Here is a 24,243-nt window from a genome sequence, read left to right on the forward strand (position 1 = left end):
ACTTAATTGCCAAGGGAAAATAATATCTGTTAGAACTTCATATTTGAGTCATTTTCACATCCATTATCTCATCTCACAAATGTCTAAGGTGAGTGGTAATTCCATTTTACATGTATAGAAACTGAGGCTCAGCTCTAAGAAATGATTTGTTTAAACTTATACAGCTATTAAATTTTAGCATTAAGCCTTGAAGAATAAATGTATCTTCAGATTATCTTTTTTATTACCTTAGTGCTGGGGCCAAGCTCAGAACTTTGTATTTGTTAGACAGTACTTTACTGCTGAGCTAAATTCCCTAACCATTGAATATAATTTTTTCCTTATTAATACATATCTGCATCACATCTAGCAACTACCAGCTGCTCAGTGTAACCTTGTAGGATAGAATTTCTTCCCTCAGTTACACCCTTTCCCTTATTAAGTGAAAACCTTCTTACTGTGTAGCTCAAATTTCTCTTGTCTCAACTCTTGAGTTACCAGATCATAGGTGTGGGCTCTCATACCCAACTGACCAAATTTCTTTTTCTATTTCCTGCTATAACTGGGTTCTCAATTAATATGGGAGAAGGGGCTCTCCCCAGTATAGAATGAAAGAATTATTTGTATAAGATTTAAAAAAGAAAAGACTTATTCATGTATATCCCCATTCCAAAAATATTATCTCTGTTGTGCCCTAGATATGAGATGCTTTTCAGTATAGGGTGTGATGGGAAGCTGTGACGTGGCAGTACATTAAGGAAGACAGTTAACTCTGTAGAGGACTATGTGACCCTTGTAAAAACTTGTTGGCACGCTGATAAATGAAGCTTTTTTTTCCTAATCTTGTTATTTCTGGGACCATTCATTACCACTTAGAATATTTCTCTTATTTTTTCTTTTGTTTAGAGCTTTATAACTCATCTTCCTGTTAAATATATTTTTAAGATAGTATCTTAGAAAAATTAATGATTTAACTCTCAAAAGTAATTTTGTTTTGTTGTAGTAATAACCTTATGTTTTGCTACTGATTTGAAATAAAACCCAGACTACACTGAAAAATTTGTATACCCTATGACCACTTTTTATTGCAAGTATTTTAAAAAGAAGTTTATTTATTTGTGTATGTGTATATGTGCCTGTTTGTGTCTCTGTCTGTGTGCCTGTGTGTCTGTGTGTGTGTGTGTGTATGTGTGTGCCTGTATGTGTCTGTGTCTGTGTGCCTATATGTGTCTGTGTCTATCTGTCTGTGAATGTATGAGTGTGTGGCTGCACATGTGAAGCAGAGAAGAGAGCATCAGGTGTCCTCTTCTATCCCTCTACCTGTTCTGTGGCAGGGTCTCTTTACAAACATAAAACTCACATTTAGTGAGATTGGGAGCTCACAGACCACAGTGATTTGTCTGTTTGTACCTCCCTTGAGCTGGGATTGCAGATATTTGTGTAGAATTACATGCTGGCTTGTTACATGGTTGCTGAGATCCAAACTCAAGTCCTCAGAATAGCAGGGCAAGTGCTAACTTCTGAGCCATCTCTCCATACCCAAAAGAGACCTCGGAAGATCTGTTACCTTTTGCCTTCTTTTTACTACCATATGTAAGAAAGCATTTAAAGAATTCTCTGATTTCTTCTGTGTGTGTGTGTGTGTGTGTGTGTGTGTGTGTGCGCGCGCGCGCGCACGCGCACACGTGCCAGGTTTCTATAAGAATGTTACTCGAATCTTGTGTGAATTGTGTCTTGAACTCAGGTAATAGAAGAGAAGCATGAAATCCAGACCCTCTGACAATAGGAAAATCATTAGTTGTCATAGAAGATTGCACATATAATGGAAAATAATCTTACTAACTTGGTATTAGATTAGATAATTATCTAAGAAGTCTCATTTTAATGAAGCAACTTAAAATAGTTATTATCTATATAGTTTAATGTATACTGTATGTTAAAAGTTCATACACATTTTAATAAATAAATATATTCATAATCTTTCTTGCTTCTTTTCCCATTCAGCTAAGGTAATATGTTGATGTTTTTATTTTACTTCTAAAATAAGTTTATATAACTTTTAAAAATCTTTATTTTTTTATACAGTTTATATAACGTTTATGTCTTTACATTGCTCTGGATATTTTAAGGTATTTTTATTTGATTATCTATAATTAGCTTAATAGTTAATCCAGTTAAGAAATTCCTATGAATATACTTGTCATACTGGTTACTAGCTTGTCTTTCCTACAGTGGTTTGGTAATCTGGTTACAATGCAGTGGTGGAATGACCTGTGGCTAAATGAAGGCTTTGCAACTTTCATGGAGTATTTCTCTGTGGAAAAAATATTCAAAGAGCTCAACAGTGTAAGTACTGTGTTTCATTATCCTATGAGGAGGGAAAAGGGAGATTATGAGTTATTTACCATGTATTTTCTATGTATTTGAGGTAAGAAAATATTTTTAGAAAGCTATAGCCACATCTATAATTCTGTAGATTTTACAATTAGAATCACACTCTTGCTTATTGATGTAGTTCACTGAACGTTGAAATAGTTATGTGTGATCATATTTTTTTTACTTCAGGATGAATATTTTAACTGCTACATTTTATTTTTGATGTGGTTTTTCTGTTTGAAGGAATTTAGATAAAGATGGAAAATTTGTTTTGTTAAAAAACTTAAAATATTTCTATAAAGAGAAATGAAATGAAGACTGACTTCAATATTGCTTTTCATATAGTCACTGAGTGCATTCTCCCAGCGGTTCTTAAATAGCATATAAGTTGCTAAAATAATAAATGAATGAATAAATAAATAAATTGTCCTTGCTGTGTACAAACCACGTCATCCTGTTTCAAAGACTTGAATGACATCCTCTTTTAGAGAGCTAGTACGCAGTGAGTTGTGTCACTGGAGTTTAGAGATATTTCCTATACTCACAGATGTTCAGACATAGTAGGCCATAATTTGACAGATATTGCTGAAATAATTCAAGCATTATTGGGCAGCTGAGGGAAAGCATGAACATGGGTCCCTCAAACGATAGGAAAACCTCCCACATAGAAATGTTTTCAACCCTAAAATTCTGTGACTTGCTGTTAGACTCCCTACAGACATTATTCAGGTTCTTGAAGTAAAACTCTTGAGAATTTCCAGTTTGACATTTCTGTATACAGGGCTTGTTTAAAACTTAAGTAATTTTCAGTTGGAATTCTAAGTAGTATTAAGTGTGCTACTTAATTAAGCAATGAAATACGCAGTCTCACCACTTGGGGGTGCCCAGAATGCTTAAAATTCTAATATGCATTCTAGGGACACTCTTGGCTGTGTTATGCTTTCAGACCAAGCTGTACTTTATATAAAATAACCTTAACTAAGAATTGTATATTATTTTAACAGAAACTCAAGGTAAGGACCAAGTTTCTCTCCTAAGTTTCAACTTTTATTTTAAAAGTGTGCTTTAGTCTTTGTTGAGTGAATATTTATCTTGGATATTCAGATTTAGAAATTTGCTTTCATTAGTTGTAGATTCTTAATTTTACAGTTGTGCTCTTCATTTGGAAATGCTAATTCTTATGTCCCTCAATTTTAAGTACAGTTTTAAATTTAAGTAATATTTATATACTGTATTTTCAGTAGTTTATATGCTAAAATTTAGTAAACTCAGAATTTTTTATCCTGTAGCAATTTTTATAATCTGTATAAATGTATAATTGCCTTTATACTGGTAATGACATCCTACCACTCAATTTTTTTTAATAGTATGAAGACTTCCTAGATGCTCGATTGAAAACCATGAGGAAAGATTCTTTGAATTCATCCCATCCAATATCATCATCTGTTCAGTCTTCAGAACAAATAGAAGAGATGTTTGATTCTCTTTCCTATTTTAAGGTATTACTGTGCACAAAGAAAAGTACTTTTTTTTTTTTTTTGAGACAGGGTTTCTTTGTCCTGGAACTCACTCTGTAGACCACCCTGGCCATGAACTCAGATCTGGTTGACTCTGCCTGCCAAGTGCTGGGATTAAAGAAAGGCTTGCACTACCACCACCCAGCTAAGAAGTATACTTTTAATAGACTTTAAATTCATTTTGTAAGTCAGAAAACAGCTTAATTCATATTAAAAATTGAATAAATATTGCTTTGGGGTATCCTATTATACTGTTTAAATTTTAAGCATGTCAATCTGTTTAAACTTTTGTCTTAACTTTTGTGAGTGTTTCTCTGTCTCCCTCTTAGTCACTGTGACTAGTATTCATGTGGTGAAGCAGATTCTATAATTAATCTTTCAAAGTTAGTTTTATCTATTGTTCTATAAGTAGAATGTGTTCTGAGAAAAGAAGGACCTGAGCAAAGCCCTTTATTTTGTTACTCAGAATTGAGGTATTTCCCAGAATCAAGATCACCAAAATAATTAAGCAAAAAGGTTATTTTAATAATTGACGATTATGATTCCCCTTCAGGGTGTGAAGTATAAGCACCAGGTTTGTGGATGGAAAGTAGAAGCTCTGTTGGGATCTGAGCAGGTTGGAGAACAGAGGAAGTATGGTACCAGTGTTATTCGAATTTATAATGTCAGAGGATGATGTTAAAACCAATTAGCCTTTTTTTTTTCTTGATTAGCCCTTTGTGTTTGTTTGCTAGATTACTTGGCTAGTAAATCCCTGTGCTAGATAGAGAAGAGAACACATTGAACATTTGAGGATAGAACACATATTATAAAAAAGCTCAAAATTGGGTGGTAAATACACGTGGAAGAATAAGAGAAGGTGTATGTGCTGAACTAGTACAGAGAATTTATGCATACTGAAGAGATAGTCTGAAGAAGAGATTTGAAATGTTTCTGGGAACACAAGTAACAGGGTGGGGCATGAATGGAATAGTGTTCTACGCAGAGAAGAATCAGGAGTGCTGATGGCTGGGGCAGTGACGTTTATGCAGAGATGGGGTCAGAGTGAATTGGGAAGGTAAGAAAGGAAGCATGACCCTCAGCTTCAGCAGGGCCTGAATGCCATAAGAAATCTAGGCATTTTTAAATATAAGGATGACTTATTTAAACTTGATAATTAGAAAACTTAAGTTGGATTCAATTTATAAAGTGGAGTACAGTCGGGAGGAAACAAAAATGGTTCGTGACACTGAATGTCAGACATGCAGTGGTGAACATTCAAAATGAGTGGTCATAACAATGGGAAGAAAATAGATCTAAAAGTAAGATGAGTTTTTGAACTTGAAGAACTTGGTGGGTGATAGGGTAAGGCAGAAATGTTTTCCAGATTCAAGCCTTCATCAGGAAGGAAGGAAATTATAGTACTTTTAACAAAAAAATCATCAGTTTAATTTGGTCTAAAAATATATACACTAATTTCCCTTTATCTGAAGTTTTATTTTCTGTGGCTTCAGTTACTTATTACTAACCATCCTTGAAGAATATTAAAATGAAAAGTCCAGTAATAAGCAATTCATAAATTTTAAACAGCATGTCATTCTGAGTTATAGAAAAGTTCATGCTATCCTGCCTTGGTACAAGTCAACCATTTCTCCAGTGCATCAGTGCTGTGTATGCCTCCTACCTGTTCATCACTAAGTACCATCTCAGTTATCAGATCAACTGACTCAATGGGGGCCTATGGCCAGTATCTCTTACTTTATTTATTAATGATCTTTAATGCACAAGTAGGTAGTTGAATATGAGTCTGAAATTCAGAAGTAAAATCTAGTTAGATATATAAATCAGGAGGCTAAAGCCCCCAGAGTTGGGAGCAATGAAAAAGCAAATGGCAGGGCACACCAAACTTTAATCATTGGGAAGATAAGATTCAGTAAAAAAGACCATGGATTGGAGATAAAATTAGGAACACTATCCCAAGGCTGGGTCTCTAAAGACTTTCAAGCAGGAGTGGGAAATCAATCACATTAACTTCTATCAATGCATTGTTAATAAGGCAAGTAAGAGAAGTGAGATTGATCTGGCACTAGAAATTCACCAGTGACCTTGTTATGACATTGCTAGTGGAGTAGTAGTTCATCTGTAGTATAAAAGAACATGGGAAGAGAGCAAATGTTGATGACAGTAGAGTTTTACTATAAATGAGAAGCAAGAACTAGTGTGATAATTAGAGGAGGCATGAAATTAAGGAATGGTGAGAGTCATTGATGTGTGTGTGTGTGTGTGTGTGTGTGTGTGTAAGAAAATGTTTAACATTTGTGTTTTGTTGATGGGAATATTATAGTATAGAGAAGAAAGTTCATCGTGTAGAAAAAAAGAAGGGACTATTAAGAATAAGAATGCTTAAATTTATAGAATATATATAGTTATAGAGTTAAAAGAGATTGGAATAGCTATTAAACTTATCTGTACTTATAATCTTGATGACTTGATAGCGCTACATTTTTATAACAAGTGAATTTTATTCAAACACTGTTTAATGTCTGCAGCTAAGCATTGTAGTAGGCACTATTTTCTGTAGTTGTATCTTTGAATTGTTCACCCAACTAGCCTTTAGTATAGAAGAGATAAACATAAACCAGATAAAGAAAATAATATCAATTGCAAATAGGGCGATATGTCTTCTCTCTCAATTCAGAAAAGCCACCAAACAGGTAGTTGCTTCCTGGATAGAAAAGTAACATGTGTGAGGGGTATAGTAATGCCCGAACACTTGCAAGCCCGGCTATGGAATCTTAGTGTTTGCTTGTTCCTCTATATATTCATTAGTATAGACATCCTTCAGAAGAAGAAAGATCCTGATTATTTCTGCAACATGGGAGGCTAAAATGAGAGAGATTTTGAAAGCTCTGCTAACTAATTGTGACTTTCTTGGTGTATGTAGTGGATGCAGGCAGCACTTTAAGAATTGGAGGTGGGAGATGAGATGCCATAGAAATTTGTCATGTGCTTCTACTAAAAATACACACGTTTATCATTTAATACTGACATGAAAACAACGTACACTGATAGACCACAAAGAATGGCTCATGATAGATTTAGTGTGTATAGGAATATAACTCCCTTTGTTATGTTTATACCTTTAAATAATTGTATTTGAACATGGTTTACATCTGTGTACACAAGACTAATAATGTACTATAACTATGTTGCATATATGAAATCATGTGTTTTAGAAATAATATATTTTCAATTTAGATTCTTGATCCTATGGCCTGCAATAGTCCGTTATTTTCTCCACTTTTTTTCAATTTGTGGACAGGGAGCTTCTCTCTTGTTGATGTTGAAGACTTACCTTAGTGAAGATGTGTTTCAGCATGCTATCATTCTTTACTTGCACAATCACAGTTATGCATCCATTGAAAGCGATGATCTCTGGGACAGTTTTAATGAGGTAAGTGGCCTGGATAGTTCAGTCCTGTCTGTGAACTATGAGAGGTCCTCCTTTTATATTTCTATCACATATATAAATGGTACCAATTATCACACATATACATGGTACCAATGATAGTTATTTAAGAGAGAGAAGATAGCGCTTAGCATATAAATATTTGTTATTAAAGTCAAGAAATGAAAATACTGCTTATTGTTACAAAAAAAGGATCTGGCCATGGGTAGCTATAATCATTCTGTACCTTAATCTCCATTCCTTTTGTTGGGTAAGGAAAAATTTTCTTCTCAGTATTAATGAATATTGCATATTTTTGATACTTGATTTTTTTTTGCAAAAATTTATTTTCCTATACGTTTTCTAGTTTCTCTACCTTCAGATAATGATAATGTATAAAACCTTAGGAATCTCTTGATTTGGAGGCTCAGATCCCTCTCAGGAGATGATATATCACAAGATGACATCACATCAATGAGTACCATGAGTTACATACTTCCCTTGAGTTGTTTCTCTCCTTGGAATTTGTTACACTTCTATTTTCTAACAAGCAGTGAAATTAGGTAGAATTGTTCTTCAGAGCAGTGTATGAACCCAGCATGTCTATGGTACATTTGTTGGCTGCACAATTCTCATAAGCTTGAGTTTGTTATTCTGATCTAAATTGGTGGTTCTTTGTGCTCTTCAAGATCACAGATATATCTGAAAATCTGATAAAGTTCTTGTCATTTGCCTTAGAAAAACTACATACATGCAAGACATCACACATAGTTTCAGAGTCTTATGGATGCTGAGTCAAGAACCCTTTGCTTTGAATGTGCCTCATTTATTCTTGCTTGCCCACTCTGAATTGTTGGAATTTTCTAGTATTGAGTTTTTGCCCAGAAGATAGGACTTCCCTACTGAGTTCTGTTTGAGATAAGGAATTAATTCTTATTCCCTAATACCTGCTTCTGTATTATTTTTTTCTCCAATCATATGTTGGCATTTCAGTGAAGAGCTATCACTTACGTAGTTCCCATTCATACATATTTTGACATTTGGAACATATCCCTGCCTTTATCATTCACTGCAAATAGTGATGTTGCACCATTCCAACCTAGTTACTATTTTTTTTTAGCATTCATATCAGACTGTATACTAGTCTCTTCTTTAAAGTTCTCAAAGTACCTTGCTTTTCTTCCCAGCCTCTGGTCCTGAAATAAATAGGTCAGAGCCATGAGAAAGATAAGATTAATAACTCAATGAAAATGGAAAACATTGTTCTATACTTTTGTGCTTAAGCAGCGTATGGTGCTTTAAGTAGAGCCTTCCTTAGTGACGTAATAGTGTAGGTTTTATGATGTTGTAGTGGCTTGAATTTACACCTGTATGTAATCCAGAAGAGTGAGCTAAATCATAAAATTTAGCCTTCTTGCTTTAAAGAGACCACCTTTTTTTTTTGTATGTGTGAATCTGTTCTTGATCATTGATACCTGGTGTCTTGGGGGTTCGTGAGCTTTACAGGGTCTATTGAGACATCAGATTTTAGGTTTTGCAGAAAAGTTAATTTATTTAGGGAAAATAAGAGCTATCGTTATCAAAAGGAATTTACTCGTGTTCTCTAAGAGACTCGGTTAAGGGACTAGAGTTTTCTGCAGCTGGCCCTCATAATCTTGTAGCTCTGCCCCAAGACTGGTTCTTTAAAAGATTGACACTGAAGAAGCAGAGTAGGAAGGAGGGGTCTGGGCTTGCTGGTTCTCAGGCCTGAGTGGCAGTGCGTCCATCCTGTACCGCCTCTCACTAGCTGTGTCTTTGAAACCGTAGTCCTGGGGCCTGAAAGTGCACTTTCATCTTTTATGGATTCTAATGTTAAATGATACAGGTTGGTAGCACACCTGCTGCTTTTAAGCATGGTACCACTCATGCCTTATGAAACATTCACTTAGATTCCAAGCTAGTTTATTTTTTAAATGTACACTCAACTAAGCATCGATTCTTTGTGGTCTTCATGAAGTATATTAGGGAATGAGGAAAAGGAACAGGCAAATTAAACTAAAACTTTTAAACAATTTTATCATTAAGCAAAATTAATTCTTCTTAATTTAATAGGTCACAAACAAAACTCTAGATGTAAAGAAAATGATGAAAACCTGGACCCTACAGAAAGGATTCCCAATAGTGACTGTCCAGAGGAAGGGGACTGAACTCCTTCTACAACAAGAAAGATTTTTTCTAAACGTGCAACCAGAAATTCAGGCTTCAGATGCCAGGTATTGTCCTTCTTTCTTCCCAGCCCATCTTGTTTCCACCTTCAGGTATAAGGATTTTAGATGTCTTATAACCATCATTCTTGTGAAACCTAAAGAGGGCTTTCCTCTCTGGAAGAATTTTGGAAACTTTCGGTTAGTGTCCTAAGCCATCAAATTCTAAATAAATAGGTGAAGTATTAGGAACAGAACTAACCTCCAATGTTTTACTTCTGCAGCTACCTTTGGCATATTCCAATATCCTATGTCACTGATGGAAGAAACTATTCAGAATATCGATCAGTTTCACTACTGGACAAGAAATCAGGTGTGACAATAGTTAATTCCTTTCTGATAAAAAAATTACTAGTAATGTAATTTTAAAAATTTGACCATATGGCAGATAATAGATTTTATTTACAGTGTTTAATTCTCTGATCTAGTGTCATAAATAATTATTTAACACTTTACTACAATAAGACTGACTGTTTATATATATAGAATTGGCTTTTAGTTGTAAGAAATAAGGTTAAGAAGTTGAAAAGAATATTTTGACAGTGTTTTATTGTTAAGTACTGCATAAGTATTTTATGTTTTAAAAAAAGTAAAAGAACCAGAGCATTTGCATTAAGTGTTAATATCTACTTTCAAGTCCTAGTCTGGAGCCAGTGCATTTAACAGGCATTTTATAGAGTACTTATATACATAATAAAGGTTGATTTACAACTTAGATTTACAGTAAATGCTCATTATAACATATCGTGTAGACATAGGTAGCCAGACTTTCTTTGGACCACCAGCTCCCAAATGATGACATTGAGACTTCTTATTAATTATGAAAGCTTGGCCTTAGCTTAGACTTGTTCCCAACTAGCTCTTAAAATTTAAATTAACCTGTTTATATTAATCTATGCTCTGCCACGTGGCTCAATACCTCTCCTCGGTGCAGTATGTCTGACTTCTTCTGTGCCTCCTGGTGAATTCCCCACCTCTCAGGTTCTTCCCCCAAGTTCCTCTGTCTCCCTGAAATGCTCACCTATCCTCTCCTGCCTAGCTACTTGCCATTCAGCTCTTTATTAAAGCAATCAGGAGGTGCCTTAGCAGAAACACATCTTCACATTATACAAAAAGATTTATTATCTCATAACACATGTCCCCTTTTTGGCAATAAAAAAAATGGGATAAGGAACTATCATAACAAAAAGATAATAAGTCACAACAGTGACAGAGGCTGAGTATCCCTAATTGAGCTTCATTATAACAGTCAAAATATTTCATATTTTTGATCATTTTAGGTTTCAGGTTTCCACATTGGGAATGTTCTACTATTAAAATCTGTGCAAATAGCAGAAAATCTAAATGCTCCGAGATTTGAAATACTTCTTGTCCAAAGCTTTTCAGACAAGAGGCAATTGGTTTGTATATGCTTACCCATAAGCTATCCGTAAAAAGCCACTAAAGTATAATTTCTAACCATTTGTGAAATACATCATCTGTGATACCTACACATATATCATTTTTATTTACATCCCAAAAGAACATAAGACTCTTGGGTTCTGTGAGAATCAGCCATGCATACTTTAGGATTTATGAAAAAGGGAAAGTTCTTGCTTAGGTCTGGATATGTTTTCAAATCTACATTTTTGATAGGTGAATAAAGCCCAATTGCCTGATTCACACCATGCCTCTCCCATTTACCACTTAACCGGCTTTTAGTTTAGGTATTTGGCTCAGAGCCTACTCTAAAATAGGGTTGTGATAAGGATTTTTAGAGTTTATTTATATGGAGTGCCCAAAATCATGTCTGGTGTATGTTAAGTTCATGTTAGATACCATTGCTAAGGCACTTACTAAAGAACCTTTAGGCATAGTGTATCTGCATTGCATAAATTATGGAAAAAGTTTTCTAATGCTACCATAAGTTTTTTTTGTGCTTTCTTTGTCATTTTAAAATTCTTTACTTGAAATAATTATATATATATATATATATATATATATATATATATATATATATATATGATTTCCATCTTTCCTTTAAAAACATATATGGTAATTGACAGTCTTTCATTTTTATACCCATGATTCATCAATTCTTTATTAAAAATATTTCCTAATAAAGATATCAGATGTTAAGATATTTCCCCCATTTTGTCTTTTTTCTTTTTATCAGTGCTTCTCAAAATTGAGGGCTATTACCTTTTGTGATTGGATGCTCAAAACTAAGCTACTCGTCTGTAGTATATGGTAATGAGTGGAGGCTGTCAGCTTCAATATATGAACGTGTCATTTCATTGCAGCTTTACCGCACATTGCAGAAGAGTCACAGCACCTATGCATCAGTCTCACTGCTTGAAGCCCTCAGAGCAGAAAATGATCCCACCATCTCTTTGATTAATGTGTGAAAAAGTGCTGCTTTCCCTGGTGAAACAGAACTCTAAAGATTAGAGTCCCTAAAGGGGTACTCTGAGCTGAGGAAGAGGAATACCCTTCCCCTCTGTTCCTTCAGCAGTATAATCTAAATACAACAGAGCATTTAAAAAGACCCAACAAGGACAATTTGCAGACTTATGAATAGCATTTAAATTTTTGCTGGTATTAGAAATAAGTAATAAGAAATCTGCTTCTGTCCGTTCTTTAAAAAACTCTGTTTATATGTGTATGGTGAACTCTATTTGAGATTCATGCTGTATAAAATAGTTCCAACTTCCCTACTTTGTCCTTACACTAGTCAACTCTGTTACTGAAACAGAATAACAAATAATTTAAAGGGGGGAAAGATTTATTTCAGCTCAGTGTTTCACAGGCTTTAGTTCCTGGCTCTGGGAACTAAAAGGGGAGGAGAAGAAAAACATTGATGAGTTATATCTTTTGGAAACATTCCAAAGTAGTAACCTACTTCTTCCTCTAGACCCTACCTCATAAGTGCCCATTCTCTACCAACTTATCAGTGAGTTAACTAGTGACTTCTTAATGATTAGATCCTCTAGTTTTGGACCAAGCCTTCAACTCATGAGTGTAGGAGGGTCATACTATATACACGAACCATAGTCTCCCTCCTTTCCTCTCCCCACTATGCTTTTTCTTTCCCTCTCCCCCTCTCTCCTTCCCCTTTACCTCCATCTATGTTTCCCCCTCTTTCCTCTTTCCACTACCTTCTTGCTCTTCTCCATCTATTTCTCCCTCTGTCTCCCTTTTCTCCCTTTCCCTCTTTCCTACTCCCTTTCAATCTCCCTTACCTGATGTACTCTAATTTTGCTGCACAGAAAATTTTCCAGCATCTTAACAAGCCATACTGTCTATTGTGTTTAGATCCTTTTGTGTGTTATTGTCTCTCCTTGAAGAACACCCTGACACCCCTTCCCTTGACCTCCTCCCATTCATTTCTCTGCCCTTAGCCATGGCTTGTTCCATTCTACATCCTAAGACAAGGTAGATTCCACTTTATAGTTTCAAATAACATTTTGTACTTTTCACTCAGAGTATTCTGTAAGTACTATGTACTTGTGTCTCTCTACATGTTATATTTATCTCCCATTGAGGGTAAATATTGCGGTTTATAAATTGCTTTAATGAACTTAGTATGTAGTAGTACATAAACAATTACTGAATGAATAAATGAAATCACTGAATGTTAATTTTGACTATAAAAAGTCTAAGGAAAGAACACTGAAAGCCAAAAGAAATGCCTTATTTCTCTTCATTGAAAAGACTCATAGTAAAAGGGAATATAAAAAAAAGGAATAAAATTGTTGAATCTGAGACTGGAACTGGCCCAATTTGATGTAAGCAACATCTGTTTCCTGTTAGTAAATGTAGTTCTCCGGTGGCTGTTGCTGCTTTAATTTCTGCCAGTTCAAATTTAAGAGTGCATATTGAAAGCACACTGCTCTTAGGAGAAAATGTTTGACCCTGTGGACGGTTGAATCTTCTTGGCTCCTGATACCCCAGCAGTAATTTCTCTCAATTTAGTTGCATTTTATTTTTTTCTATCCTCAAAATGTAGCAGAGAAAATGACTTTAGGCTTATTTTATTTCATGCATTGCTGCAATATAGGATCCTCTTTGGTTGCTTCAGTCTACAGTAGGGCTCTGCACTTAGCTTGCTGGTTAAATCTTGTGTAGAAGTTATATTCAATTAGTTTCCTTGCCCCCTTTTCCACTGTTGAATAATTGTTGTACATAATAACAGGATAAAGGGGATCATTTTTCAGGTTGCTCTAAAATTTTCAACCTTGTTCTTCCTACCTTTTTGTTACCTATATTTTTTTCAAACTTAAAATTCTTAACTGTAGGAGATACTTAATTTTAACTGGAAATTTTAATGTTATATTAAACTGAAACTATGCTATGAAACTAAAAGATGTATCATTGGAAGGGAAAGCAGTTAGGAAGGAAAAGAAGGGGAGGTGACTTCCTTACATACCTTCATGTGCTATTATTTGATCTTTTTTTCTACTTACTAAGATACAGAGTACAGAGTGATACAAGGATGGGGGCTTCTGCATGGAGTGCAGTAAAACTGTGTACGGTGGTCACCCCGGAACAGACTTGATGTCATATTCTAAATTTTCAGTATAAACATGTATTCTTTTTGTTTCAGTACTTCAATATTTCTTTATAAAACAGTAGTTGATTTTCATAACTTACAAATGTTTTTTAAAATCACAATTAGATTATTTTGTCTGGGTTTTGCCATTAAAATTAAATTGCTCACTCTTTATTTTTATTATACAATAGACTGAAAACTGAACTGCTAATCTGTTAATGATTATAATAAATTAAAAACATATGAGAGTATTCTCATCTCATCTACATTTGAACTGGCAACCAGTTAGGTCTCTTATTAAAACAATTATTTTTGATACCTATGATTTTGAGCTCCTGCATTCTAGTTCATTCAGAAGACATGAAAGGTCTCTCCTTCTGCTGTTGGCTGTGTTGCTTATGCTCTGGCAACTTGATGACAGTAATAATATACTTCCAGCTGCATTTCTTCTCTCTGCCATCTGGAGTTGGCCATGTTTGTAGTATAGCACATGCTCATCAGTGGAAATAGTCATATGTCACCATTTCCTGAACCTATCCAATGAAACAATTGTCATGCTTATCATTTTTAAGTCAGTGGAGATAGGGCTATGTGATCCTTCTTTCAGAGAATTTGTTTTTAAAAGCTCCATAGAAGATTCTGCTTGCAAATCCAAATGGTAAATATTGGTACTTTTTGGATTAGCTAATATACAATTATTCTCATCAGTTATAAGCCTGTTTATAATGTCCCTAACATGGAACCACGACTTTTTTCATCACAAATACTCCTCAGAACTCCATACTACTCTGGAAAAAGAAATGAATTTATTTTATCTAACTGATCTTTCCTGTCTGTTATTATGTCAAAAACAAAAGAAAAATTAATATTGAATCTTTTAATATAGAAGAATGATAGTTTTATAAGGCAAAATTAGAAACATTTCCATCTTCATAATATCCAAAATATCAGCAAAATTAGAGTAATAAAAGGAATCAGATAAATTTTAATAATTCATTCTTTTGAACTTGACGAACTATAAGTAAAGCTTCAAGTACTAATATATCTTTCATTTTTTAAATGTGTTTCTAAAACACCTACTATAAAATAATTCACTATACAAGTATTGTGATAGGGAACATTTTTAAGTAATGTTTTAAAATAGGAGATGGCTAAAGTAGGACAAGTCCCGAAATGGAAAGTTGAATAGTTAGGTATTGCATATGAAGACAATGGACGTGAAGGAGTTGGGAAGTCTTAAAGGTAAAAATGGAGGATGAGCATCAACACATGTAGGACAACTGTAGGCTGTCTACATTAATTAAAACTACATTAATTAAAACAAGTACAGGGAGAACATGACACTAAATATACTCCACTATCGTTGGTTTTGATTAGTTTTTTTTAATTAATAAAAATATTTTTTATTTTAAGATAATAATTTATCATTCAGACTTTAATACAATTTGAAACTATTTGTAATGACTTCAGTCATTTATTCGTTCATTTGGTAAAGATTTGTAATCTCCTGCTAGGTACCTCACTATATCAACTGAGAGGTTAGCATTAAAGGATCAGTGAGCACACAGGGCTTTTGTTCCAGCAAATCATCACCTCAAGGTCTTTTCAAGCATGATCTCCTGCTGAACCCACATCCTGTTGTCAACTTTTAATAACGTTTTTATTAGTAATTCTAAGCATATTGAAAATTCATCAGTATATTCTGTAGTCAGTTGCTTGTTGTTTGCATATTCTGTCCCCTCCCCCCCAAAATTGACATTTTTAACAATTCTCTCAAAACACACACACACACACACACACACACACACATATGTATGTATATTTGTGTTAATAATACTTGGCATTATTCTGTTATTTTAACTCAAATGTTTCTTAACTTGTGCCTAAAAACACCTTAAGCCTTTCCTAATTTTTATTTTGTTAGACTTGAAGTATTTTCTAAATGATATTTTTTTTCTTAACTAGTATAGTAAAAGGCAAAAGTTGAGAAGGGACATATTTTGTATAGGACATATTTTATATACCGTTGCTCTACTCTTCACACCATCCTTTCCCACCATCTCTCTTCTGTGCATATTTTCTTAAGATTTGTGTTTTCTGAAGTCACTTAAAAGAATGACATTTTAGGCATCTTTTATTTTATGAAGCCTCTCCAGACTGCCGTTCAGAGTGAAATAAATCTGTGTGCTTCCATGGAATGGTTTGTTTTCTTTTTCCACCAGTGACACTTAAGTGATATTATATCTAGGTGTTTTTATCAGACCTTAAAAACAGGTCTGTCTGCTCTCTTCATCATTTGATCTCCAGTGCCTGTCCTAGTGGTAATAATTTATGAGGATTAAATAATGTTTAAATGACTAGCAAACTTCATTGGCGTGTGAAACATACTGTACCAGCATGCAGGCATTTATTTTCTTAAAAGAATCATGGATATGAAAACATGCCTTGTTAAACAAACAAACAAAAACAAACAAACAAAAACAAAAAAAACCAAAGCCCCCTCTTGTTTTTTCTCTTGTTGTTTTAATTTTTTCTCTCTTTTAGATGTCATCAATCTTACAGAACAAGTACAGTGGGTCAAAGTCAACACAAATATGACTGGCTATTACATTGTTCACTATGCTGATGATGACTGGGCAGCTCTAATCAATCAGTTAAAAAGAAATCCTTATGTTCTCAGTGACAAAGACCGAGCCAACCTCATCAATAACATCTTTGAACTTGCAGGGTAGAGTATACTTCATTTACATTGTTATTGTTTTTTAAGATGTTATTGCAGTAAAGAACAATTCAGAAAAACATTTTGAAATAACAAGTATATATGACTGTTAAGTATAGTTTTAGAAGATTTGGAAAATGTAGGCATGTTTTTGGCTTGCAGAGATTTTATATCAGCTGTAAACACATTGAATAGATAGATAGCATAAAACAGGATCAACTATTAGTTCAAGAATAGATACCAACAAGCAGGATACATACTTTGTTCAGTAAAAATGTTGTAGGAATTCAAACTTCACATTCATTTATGAGAGAATTATCTTCAAGAAGTAGTTGGCTTCTGTCTAAAGCTTAGTGCTAACCTATTAATTGAATAGCATCTCTAATAACTGGAACATCCTTATATGTGTGTGACTTGCCTCCCCAACCACCATGTACATTATAGAAACTCAAAGCCCAAAATGGCAGTGGCCTTTAATAAAGGTATCCTCTGAGTATTTTACAATTTTAGATTGACTCTAGGCCTAGAAACACAAAGAATACTTATTATTACTTTCCATTTTTGACTTGTGTTTTAAATATGAAGTAGCCTTATTATATCCTTTCAAACATTACTGTAATAACTTCTACAAACTGCCTATTGGGTTTGTTTGTTTGAGACAAGAGTGTCACTGTGTAGCCATGGCTGGCCTGGAATTGGCTATGTAGAACAGTTTGACTTCAATATCGCAGAGGTTTACCTCTCTTCCCCACCTAACTGCTTAGTTTTTAAAAGTTACTCACTGTAAACTCACAATGTACCTTGTCTTAACAAATGTGGCAGACTTATTACAGCAAGAAATGAAATCTGTCTGTTTTCTGATTCAGATACTGACTGAGTATGACACTCCCAATCATGGGGTAAATTGAAGGGATTAGTGAAAAAAATCAATAGTAGTCATCTTTTCCAAGCCTGTGTGATACTTTTACTAAGTCAGTAGCAAATAATAGGTGACTTTTAAATCCAAAAATGAGCTGTTGTATTTCTGTTAAAATGCATCTTTACCTGTGAGCCACTTAAACATAATTACATGAGTCTAACTTTGCCTAATGTTACTATAAACGTAAGTTTCTTGTCTGCAGACTCACTGACTCACTTTAAAGTTTCCCTCCATGTTATGTGTATCTCGGCAAATTTTCACTTCCTATTCGTTTATTCTTTAGCCTTGGCAAAGTGCCTATTCGGATGGCATTTGATTTGATTGAATATCTTAGAAATGAGACCCACACTGCACCCATTACTGAAGCCCTGTTCCAGACAGGCCTCATCTATAACCTCCTGGAAAAACTGGGACATATGGACCTGGCCTCAAGATTGGTGGTAAGTCTTCCTTTTTTCAGTTTCTTTTGTGACTTACTTTTAATACTGTTATTTGAATTTCTATTCAGGTCTTCACATGCCTTTAAAGAAATGAAACAGGGCTGGAGAAATGGCTCAGCAGTTAAGAGCACACCTACTCCAGCGGACAGCAAAGGAACCAACAGAGGACCAAACTAGACCCTTGGAATGTTGGTGACAGTCGTTTGGCTGGGGCAGACTGCAGGGCCATCAGCTCAGCAGTGGCACCAGGGCTTGTCCCTACTGCTTGTACTGGCTTTTGGGGAACCTATTCTCTTTGGATGGATTACTCAGCCCAGATATAGTAGGAAGGGCCTTGAACCTTCCCCAAAGCAATGTGCCTTACCCTCTCTGAGGAGTGGATGGGGAGTAGGGTGGGGATTAGGTGGATAGAATGGGAGAAGGGGAAGGAGTAGGAACTGGGATTGGTATGTAAAGTGAAAAAAAGATAGTTTGTTTTCTTTTTAAAAAAATAGAAGAAAAGTTATTTTTAAAAAAGAAATCAAATGGTTAGATTCCAATTTCTTTATTTTACTCATTATAAAAATCTCTGCTGTGGATGAAAAATGCCAATCCTTATGATGAAGCGTTGGTTCAGCCTTTATATGTAATAGTATTGTTTGAATATCAAAATATAGACATTTGACTGCTATCAAATGGAGCCATCTAAAAGGAAAATACCTTTGGGAACCCTCTTTTGTTTTTACACACATTAAAATAAGGCCTTTTAGAAAATAGATCTCTTATTAATTTTAAAATGCAGTATGTTCTGAAAATTACCTGCTCAGGAGTTGTTACTGACCACCCTCCCACGAGTAATGCTGCTGGTATGTAGCAGTGACTGTACCAGCTTCCACAGAGTTGTCAACTTAGTATTAGACTTCACCTTAAAACCAGTCACCTAATAGTGTTCAGCTGTTACTTTTGATACTTCAACAATAATTAAGTAGTATATTAGTTTCCTAGTATTGCCTTAATTTATTACTACAAACTTGATATACAGAAATAGCAGGAATTTATTTATTATGCCTCTGTTGGCAGGGTAAAGGGTAATCTACTACCTACCTTTCTCTTAACTTTAAGTGAATGCTAGCAATCCTTGTGTTTCTTGTTTAAAATATTGTCATTCCTGTTCTATCTCTGTTGACAAGGCACTTTACTGTGTTTCTATACCCTAATTTGACAGCTGTCATAGATATACCAACCCTTAGGTTAGACCCCATAGTAACCCTGTATAGCTTCATTTTCACTTGGTTCTGTCTACAGAGACACTGTTCCCAGTTAAGGTTATGTGAACTGGGGGAAGGTACACTACTCCATGTGGTATCAGTAGTGGCAGACAATACTACTACAGATCACTCATTTTTACCACTCTTGAAGGACACTGATTGTAGTGATGAGGCGAGCAGGCCTGCTTTTCGTCCCACCCGGCTCCCGCACAACTACCTTTACACCCAAAATAATTACACAGAAACTGTATTCTTTTTTTTTTCTTTTTTCTTTTGGTTTATTTTTTTATATTTAAAAATTTCCATCTCCTCCCCTCTTCCTCCCCCTTCCCTCCCGTCCCCTCGCTTTCCCCCATACCCCCCCTTCCCGTTTCAGGCCAAGGAGCCATCGGGGTTCCCTACTCTATGTTAAGACCAAGGTCCTACCAACTCCCCCCAGGTCCAGGAAGGTAATCAACCTAGCTGAGAAGGCTCCCACAGAGCCCGTCCATGCAGAAGAGTCAAAGATCAGCGCCTTTGTCCTTGGCTTCTCTGTCAGCCTCCACCGTCGGCCACATTCAGAGAGTCTGGTTTGGTCTCATGTTCCATCAGTCCCAATCCAACTGGAGTTGTTGATCTCCCGTTAGTTCTGTCCCACTGTCTCCATGGGTGAACGCACCCCTCACGGTCCTGACTTTCTTTCTCATGTTCTCTCTCCTTCTGCTTCTCATCAGGACCTTGGGAGCTCAGTCCGGTGCTCCAATGTGGGGCTCAGTCATTTTCTTCATCTATCTCCAGGTGGAGGTTCTATGGTGATATGCAAGATATTCATCAGTATGGCTATAGGAACTGGCCTTTTCAGGCTCCCTCTCCTCAGCTGCCCAAGGAACTAACTGGGGGTGTCTCCCTGGAAACCTGGGAAACCCTCTAGGGTCAAGTCTCTTGACAACCCTCAGAAGGCTCCCTAAATTAAGATATATGCTTCCCTGCTCCCATATCCACCCTTCCTGTATCCCAAGCATCCCATTCCTCCGAGCTCCCCCCATTCTCCCCTTCACGCTTTTCTCTCCCCAACTTCCCTTGGCCGCGTCTCACCCCACCCTCAAGTTCCCAATTTTTGCCTGGCGATCGTGTCTACTTCCAATATCCAGGAGGATTACTATATCTTTTTTGGGGGGGTTCACCTTCTTATTATCTTCTCAAGAATCCCAAATTATAGGCTCGATGTCCTTTAATATGGCTAGAAACCGAATATGAGTGAATACATCCCATGTTCATCTTTTTGGGTCTGGGTTACCTCACTCAGAATAGTGTTTTCTATTTCCATCCATTTGCCTGCAAAACTCAAGATGTCATTGTTTTTTGCCGCTGAGTAGTATTCTAGCATGTATATATTCCACAGTTTCTTCATCCATTCTTCCACTGAAGGGCATCTAGGTTGTTTCCAGGATCTGGCTATTACAAATAATGCTGCTATGAACATAGTTGAGCAAATGCTTTTGTAGTATGATTGGGCATCTCTTGGGTAGATTCCCAATAGTGGAATTGCTGGGTCCTGGGGTAGGTTGATCCCGAATTTCCTGAGAAACCGCCACACTGCTTTCCAAAGTGGTTGCACAAGTGTGCATTCCCACCAGCAATGGATGAGTGTACCCCTTGCCCCACAACCTCTCCAGCAAAGGTTATTATTGGTGTTTTGGATTTTAGCCAATCTGACAGGTGTAAGACGATATCTCAAAGTTGTTTTGATTTGCATTTCCCTGATAGCTAAGGAGGTTGCTCATGACCTTAAGTGTCATTTGGCCATTTGAACTTCTTCTGTTGAGAATTCCCTGTTCAGTTCAGCTCCCCATTTTTTAACTGGGTTAATTAGCATTTTAAAGTCTAGTCTCTTGAGTTCCTTATATATTTTAGAGATCAGACCTTTGTCAGTTGCAGAGTTGGTAAAGATCTTTTCCCAGTCAGTAGGCTGCCTTTGTGTCTTAGTGACAATGTCCTTTGCTTTACAGAAGCTGCACAGCTTCAGGAGGTCCCATTTATTCAATGTTGCCCTTAATGTCTGTGCAGCTGGGGTTATGCGTAGGAAACGGTTCCTGTGCCCATTTGTTGTAGAGTACTTCCCACTTTCTCTTCTATCAAGCTCAGTGTGTTCAGATTAATATTGAGGTCTTTAATCCATTTGGACTTGAGTTTTGTGCATGGTGATAGATATGGATCTACTTTCATTCTTCTACAGGTTGACATCCAGTTATGCCAGCACCATTTGTTGAAGATGCCCTCTTTCTTCCATTGTGTACTTTTGGCTCCTTTATCAAAAATCAGGTGTTCATAGGTTTGTGGGTTAAGATCCGGGTCTTCTTTTCGATTCCATTGGTCAACTTCTCTGTTTTTATGCCAATACCAAGCTGTTTTCAATACTGTAGCTCTGTAATAGAGTTTGAAGTCAGGGATGGTAATGCCTCCAGAAGTACCTTTATTGTACAAGATTGTTTTGGCTATCCTGGGTTTCTTGTTTTTCCATATAAAGTTGATTATTGTCCTCTCAATATCTGTGAAGAATTTTGTTGGGACCTTGATGGGGATTGCATTGAATCTATAGATTGCTTTTGGTAGAATTGCCATTTTTACTATGTTGATCCTCCCAATCCACGAGCAGGGGAGATCCTTCCATTTTCTGGTATCCTCTTCAGTTCTTTCTTCAAAGACTTAAAATTCTTGTCAAATAAATCCTTCACTTCCTTGGTTAGAGTTACTCCCAGATATTTTATGCTATTTGTGGCTATTGTGAAAGGTGATACTTCTCTGATTTCCCTCTCTGCTTCCTTATCCTTTGTGTATAGGAGGGCGACTGATTTTTTTGGAGTAGATCTTGTAGCCTGCCACGTTACTGAAGGAGTTCATCAGCTGTAGGAGTTCTTTGGTGGAGTTTTTGGGTCGCTTATGTACACTATCATATCATCTGCAAATAACGAAAGTTTAACTTCTTCCTTTCCAAATCGAATCCCCTTGATTCCCTTATGTTGTCTTATTGCTATTGCTAGAACTTCAAGCACTATATTGAAGAGATAAGGAGAGAGTGGACAGCCTTGTCGTGTTCCTGAATTTAGTGGGATAGCCTTGAGTTTCTCTCCGTTTAATTTGATGTTAGCTGTCGGCTTGCTGTAAATAGCTTTTATTATATTTAGGAATGACCCTTGTATCCCTAATCTCTCCAAGACCTTTATCATAAAAGGGTGCTGAATTTTGTCAAATGCTTTTTCAGCATCTAATGAGATGACCATATGGTTTTTTTCCTTCAGGTTATTTATATGATGGATTACATTGATAGCTTTTCGTATGTTGAACCAGCCCTGCATCTCTGGGATGAAGCCTACTTGATCGTAGTAGATAATTTTTCTAATGTGTTCTTGGATTCGGTTTGCCAGTATTTTATTGAGAATTTTTGCGTCAATGTTCATGAGTGAGATTGGCCTGTAATTCTCTTTCTTGGTTGAGTCTTTGTGTGGTTTAGGTATCAGGATAACTGTAGCTTCATAGAAGGAATTTGGCAGTGACTCTTGTGTTTCTATATTATGAAATACCTTAAGGAGTATAGGTATTAGGTCTTCTTGGAAGTTCTGGTAGAATTCCACATTGAAACCATCTGGTCCTGGGCTCTTTTTCGTAGGGAGGTTTCTGATAACAGTTTCTAATTCTTCACGACTAACAGGACTATTTAGAGCATTTACCTGGTCCTGGTTTAACTTTGGTATATGGTATTTATCTAAAAAAGTGTCCATTTCTTTTACATTTTCCAATTTTGTGGCATACAGGCTTTTGTAGTAAGATCTAATGATTCTTTGAATTTCCTCTATGTCTGTGGTTATGTCCCCCTTTTCATTTCTGATCTTATTAATTTGCGTGTTCTCCCTCTGCCGTTTGATTAATTTGGCTAAGGGTTTGTCAATCTTGTTGATTTTCTCCAAGAACCAGCTTTTTGTTTCATTGATTCTTTGGATTGTTTTCTGTGTTTCTATTTTGTTGATTTCTGCCCTCAGTTTGATTATTTCCAGTCTTCTACTCCTCCTAGGTGAGTCTGCTTCTTTTTTTTCCAGAGCTTTCAGGTGTGCTGTTAAGTCACCAATGAGTGCTCTCTCCGTTTTCTTTAAGTGGGCACTTAGTGCTATGAATTTTCCTCTTAGCACTGCTTTCATTGTGTCCCATAGGTTTGAGTATGTTGTGTCTTTGTTTTCATTGAATTCAAGAAAGACTTTAATTTCTTTCTTTATTTCTTCCTTGACCCAGGTGTGGTTCAGTAGTTGACTGTTCAGTTTCCATGAGTTTGTAGGCTTTCTGGGGGTAGCATTGTTGTTGATTTCTAATTTTAATCCATGGTGATCCAATAAGACACAGGTGGTTACTAATATTTTTTTGTAACTGTGGAAGTTTGCTTTGTTACCAAGTATATGGTCAATTTTCGAAAAGGTTCCATGAGCCGCAGAGAAGAAGGTATATTCTTTCCTATTTGGGTGGAATGTTCTATAGATGTCTGTTAAGTCCATTTGGTTCATTACCTCCTTTAAGTCTTTCAATTCTCTGTTAGGTTTCTGTCTGATTGACCTGTCCATTGGTGAGAGAGGAGTGTTGAAGTCTCCTACTATTAGTGTGTGTGGTTTGATGGCTGTCTTGAGTTCTAGAAGTGTTTCTTTTACATAAGTGGGAGTTTTTATATTAGGGGCATAGATATTCAGGATTGAGACTTCATTCTGATAGATTTTTTCCTGTAATGAGTATAAAGTGTCCCTTTCCATCTCTTCTGATTGATTTTAGTTTGAAGTCAACTTTGTTAGAAATTAGTATGGCCACACCAGCTTGTTTCTTAGGTCC

At 35.9% G+C, this 24,243-nt stretch overlaps 1 protein-coding gene across 1 annotated transcript in view; it reads left to right on the forward strand.

Moving 5' to 3' along the window:
- Positions 1-24,243, forward strand: part of LOC119820551 (leucyl and cystinyl aminopeptidase) — a 117,168-nt gene that overhangs the window by 73,747 nt on the left and 19,178 nt on the right. The window contains exons 7-13 of the mRNA XM_038339008.2: positions 2,212-2,325; positions 3,723-3,854; positions 7,174-7,305; positions 9,391-9,551; positions 9,767-9,855; positions 16,618-16,801; positions 17,995-18,151. Coding sequence (XP_038194936.1) covers positions 2,212-2,325; positions 3,723-3,854; positions 7,174-7,305; positions 9,391-9,551; positions 9,767-9,855; positions 16,618-16,801; positions 17,995-18,151 — 969 coding nt within the window. The remainder of the gene's footprint in view (positions 1-2,211; positions 2,326-3,722; positions 3,855-7,173; positions 7,306-9,390; positions 9,552-9,766; positions 9,856-16,617; positions 16,802-17,994; positions 18,152-24,243) is intronic.

This window comes from Arvicola amphibius, chromosome 8 (assembly GCF_903992535.2).
Source record: "Arvicola amphibius chromosome 8, mArvAmp1.2, whole genome shotgun sequence".
NCBI lineage: Eukaryota > Metazoa > Chordata > Mammalia > Rodentia > Cricetidae > Arvicola > Arvicola amphibius.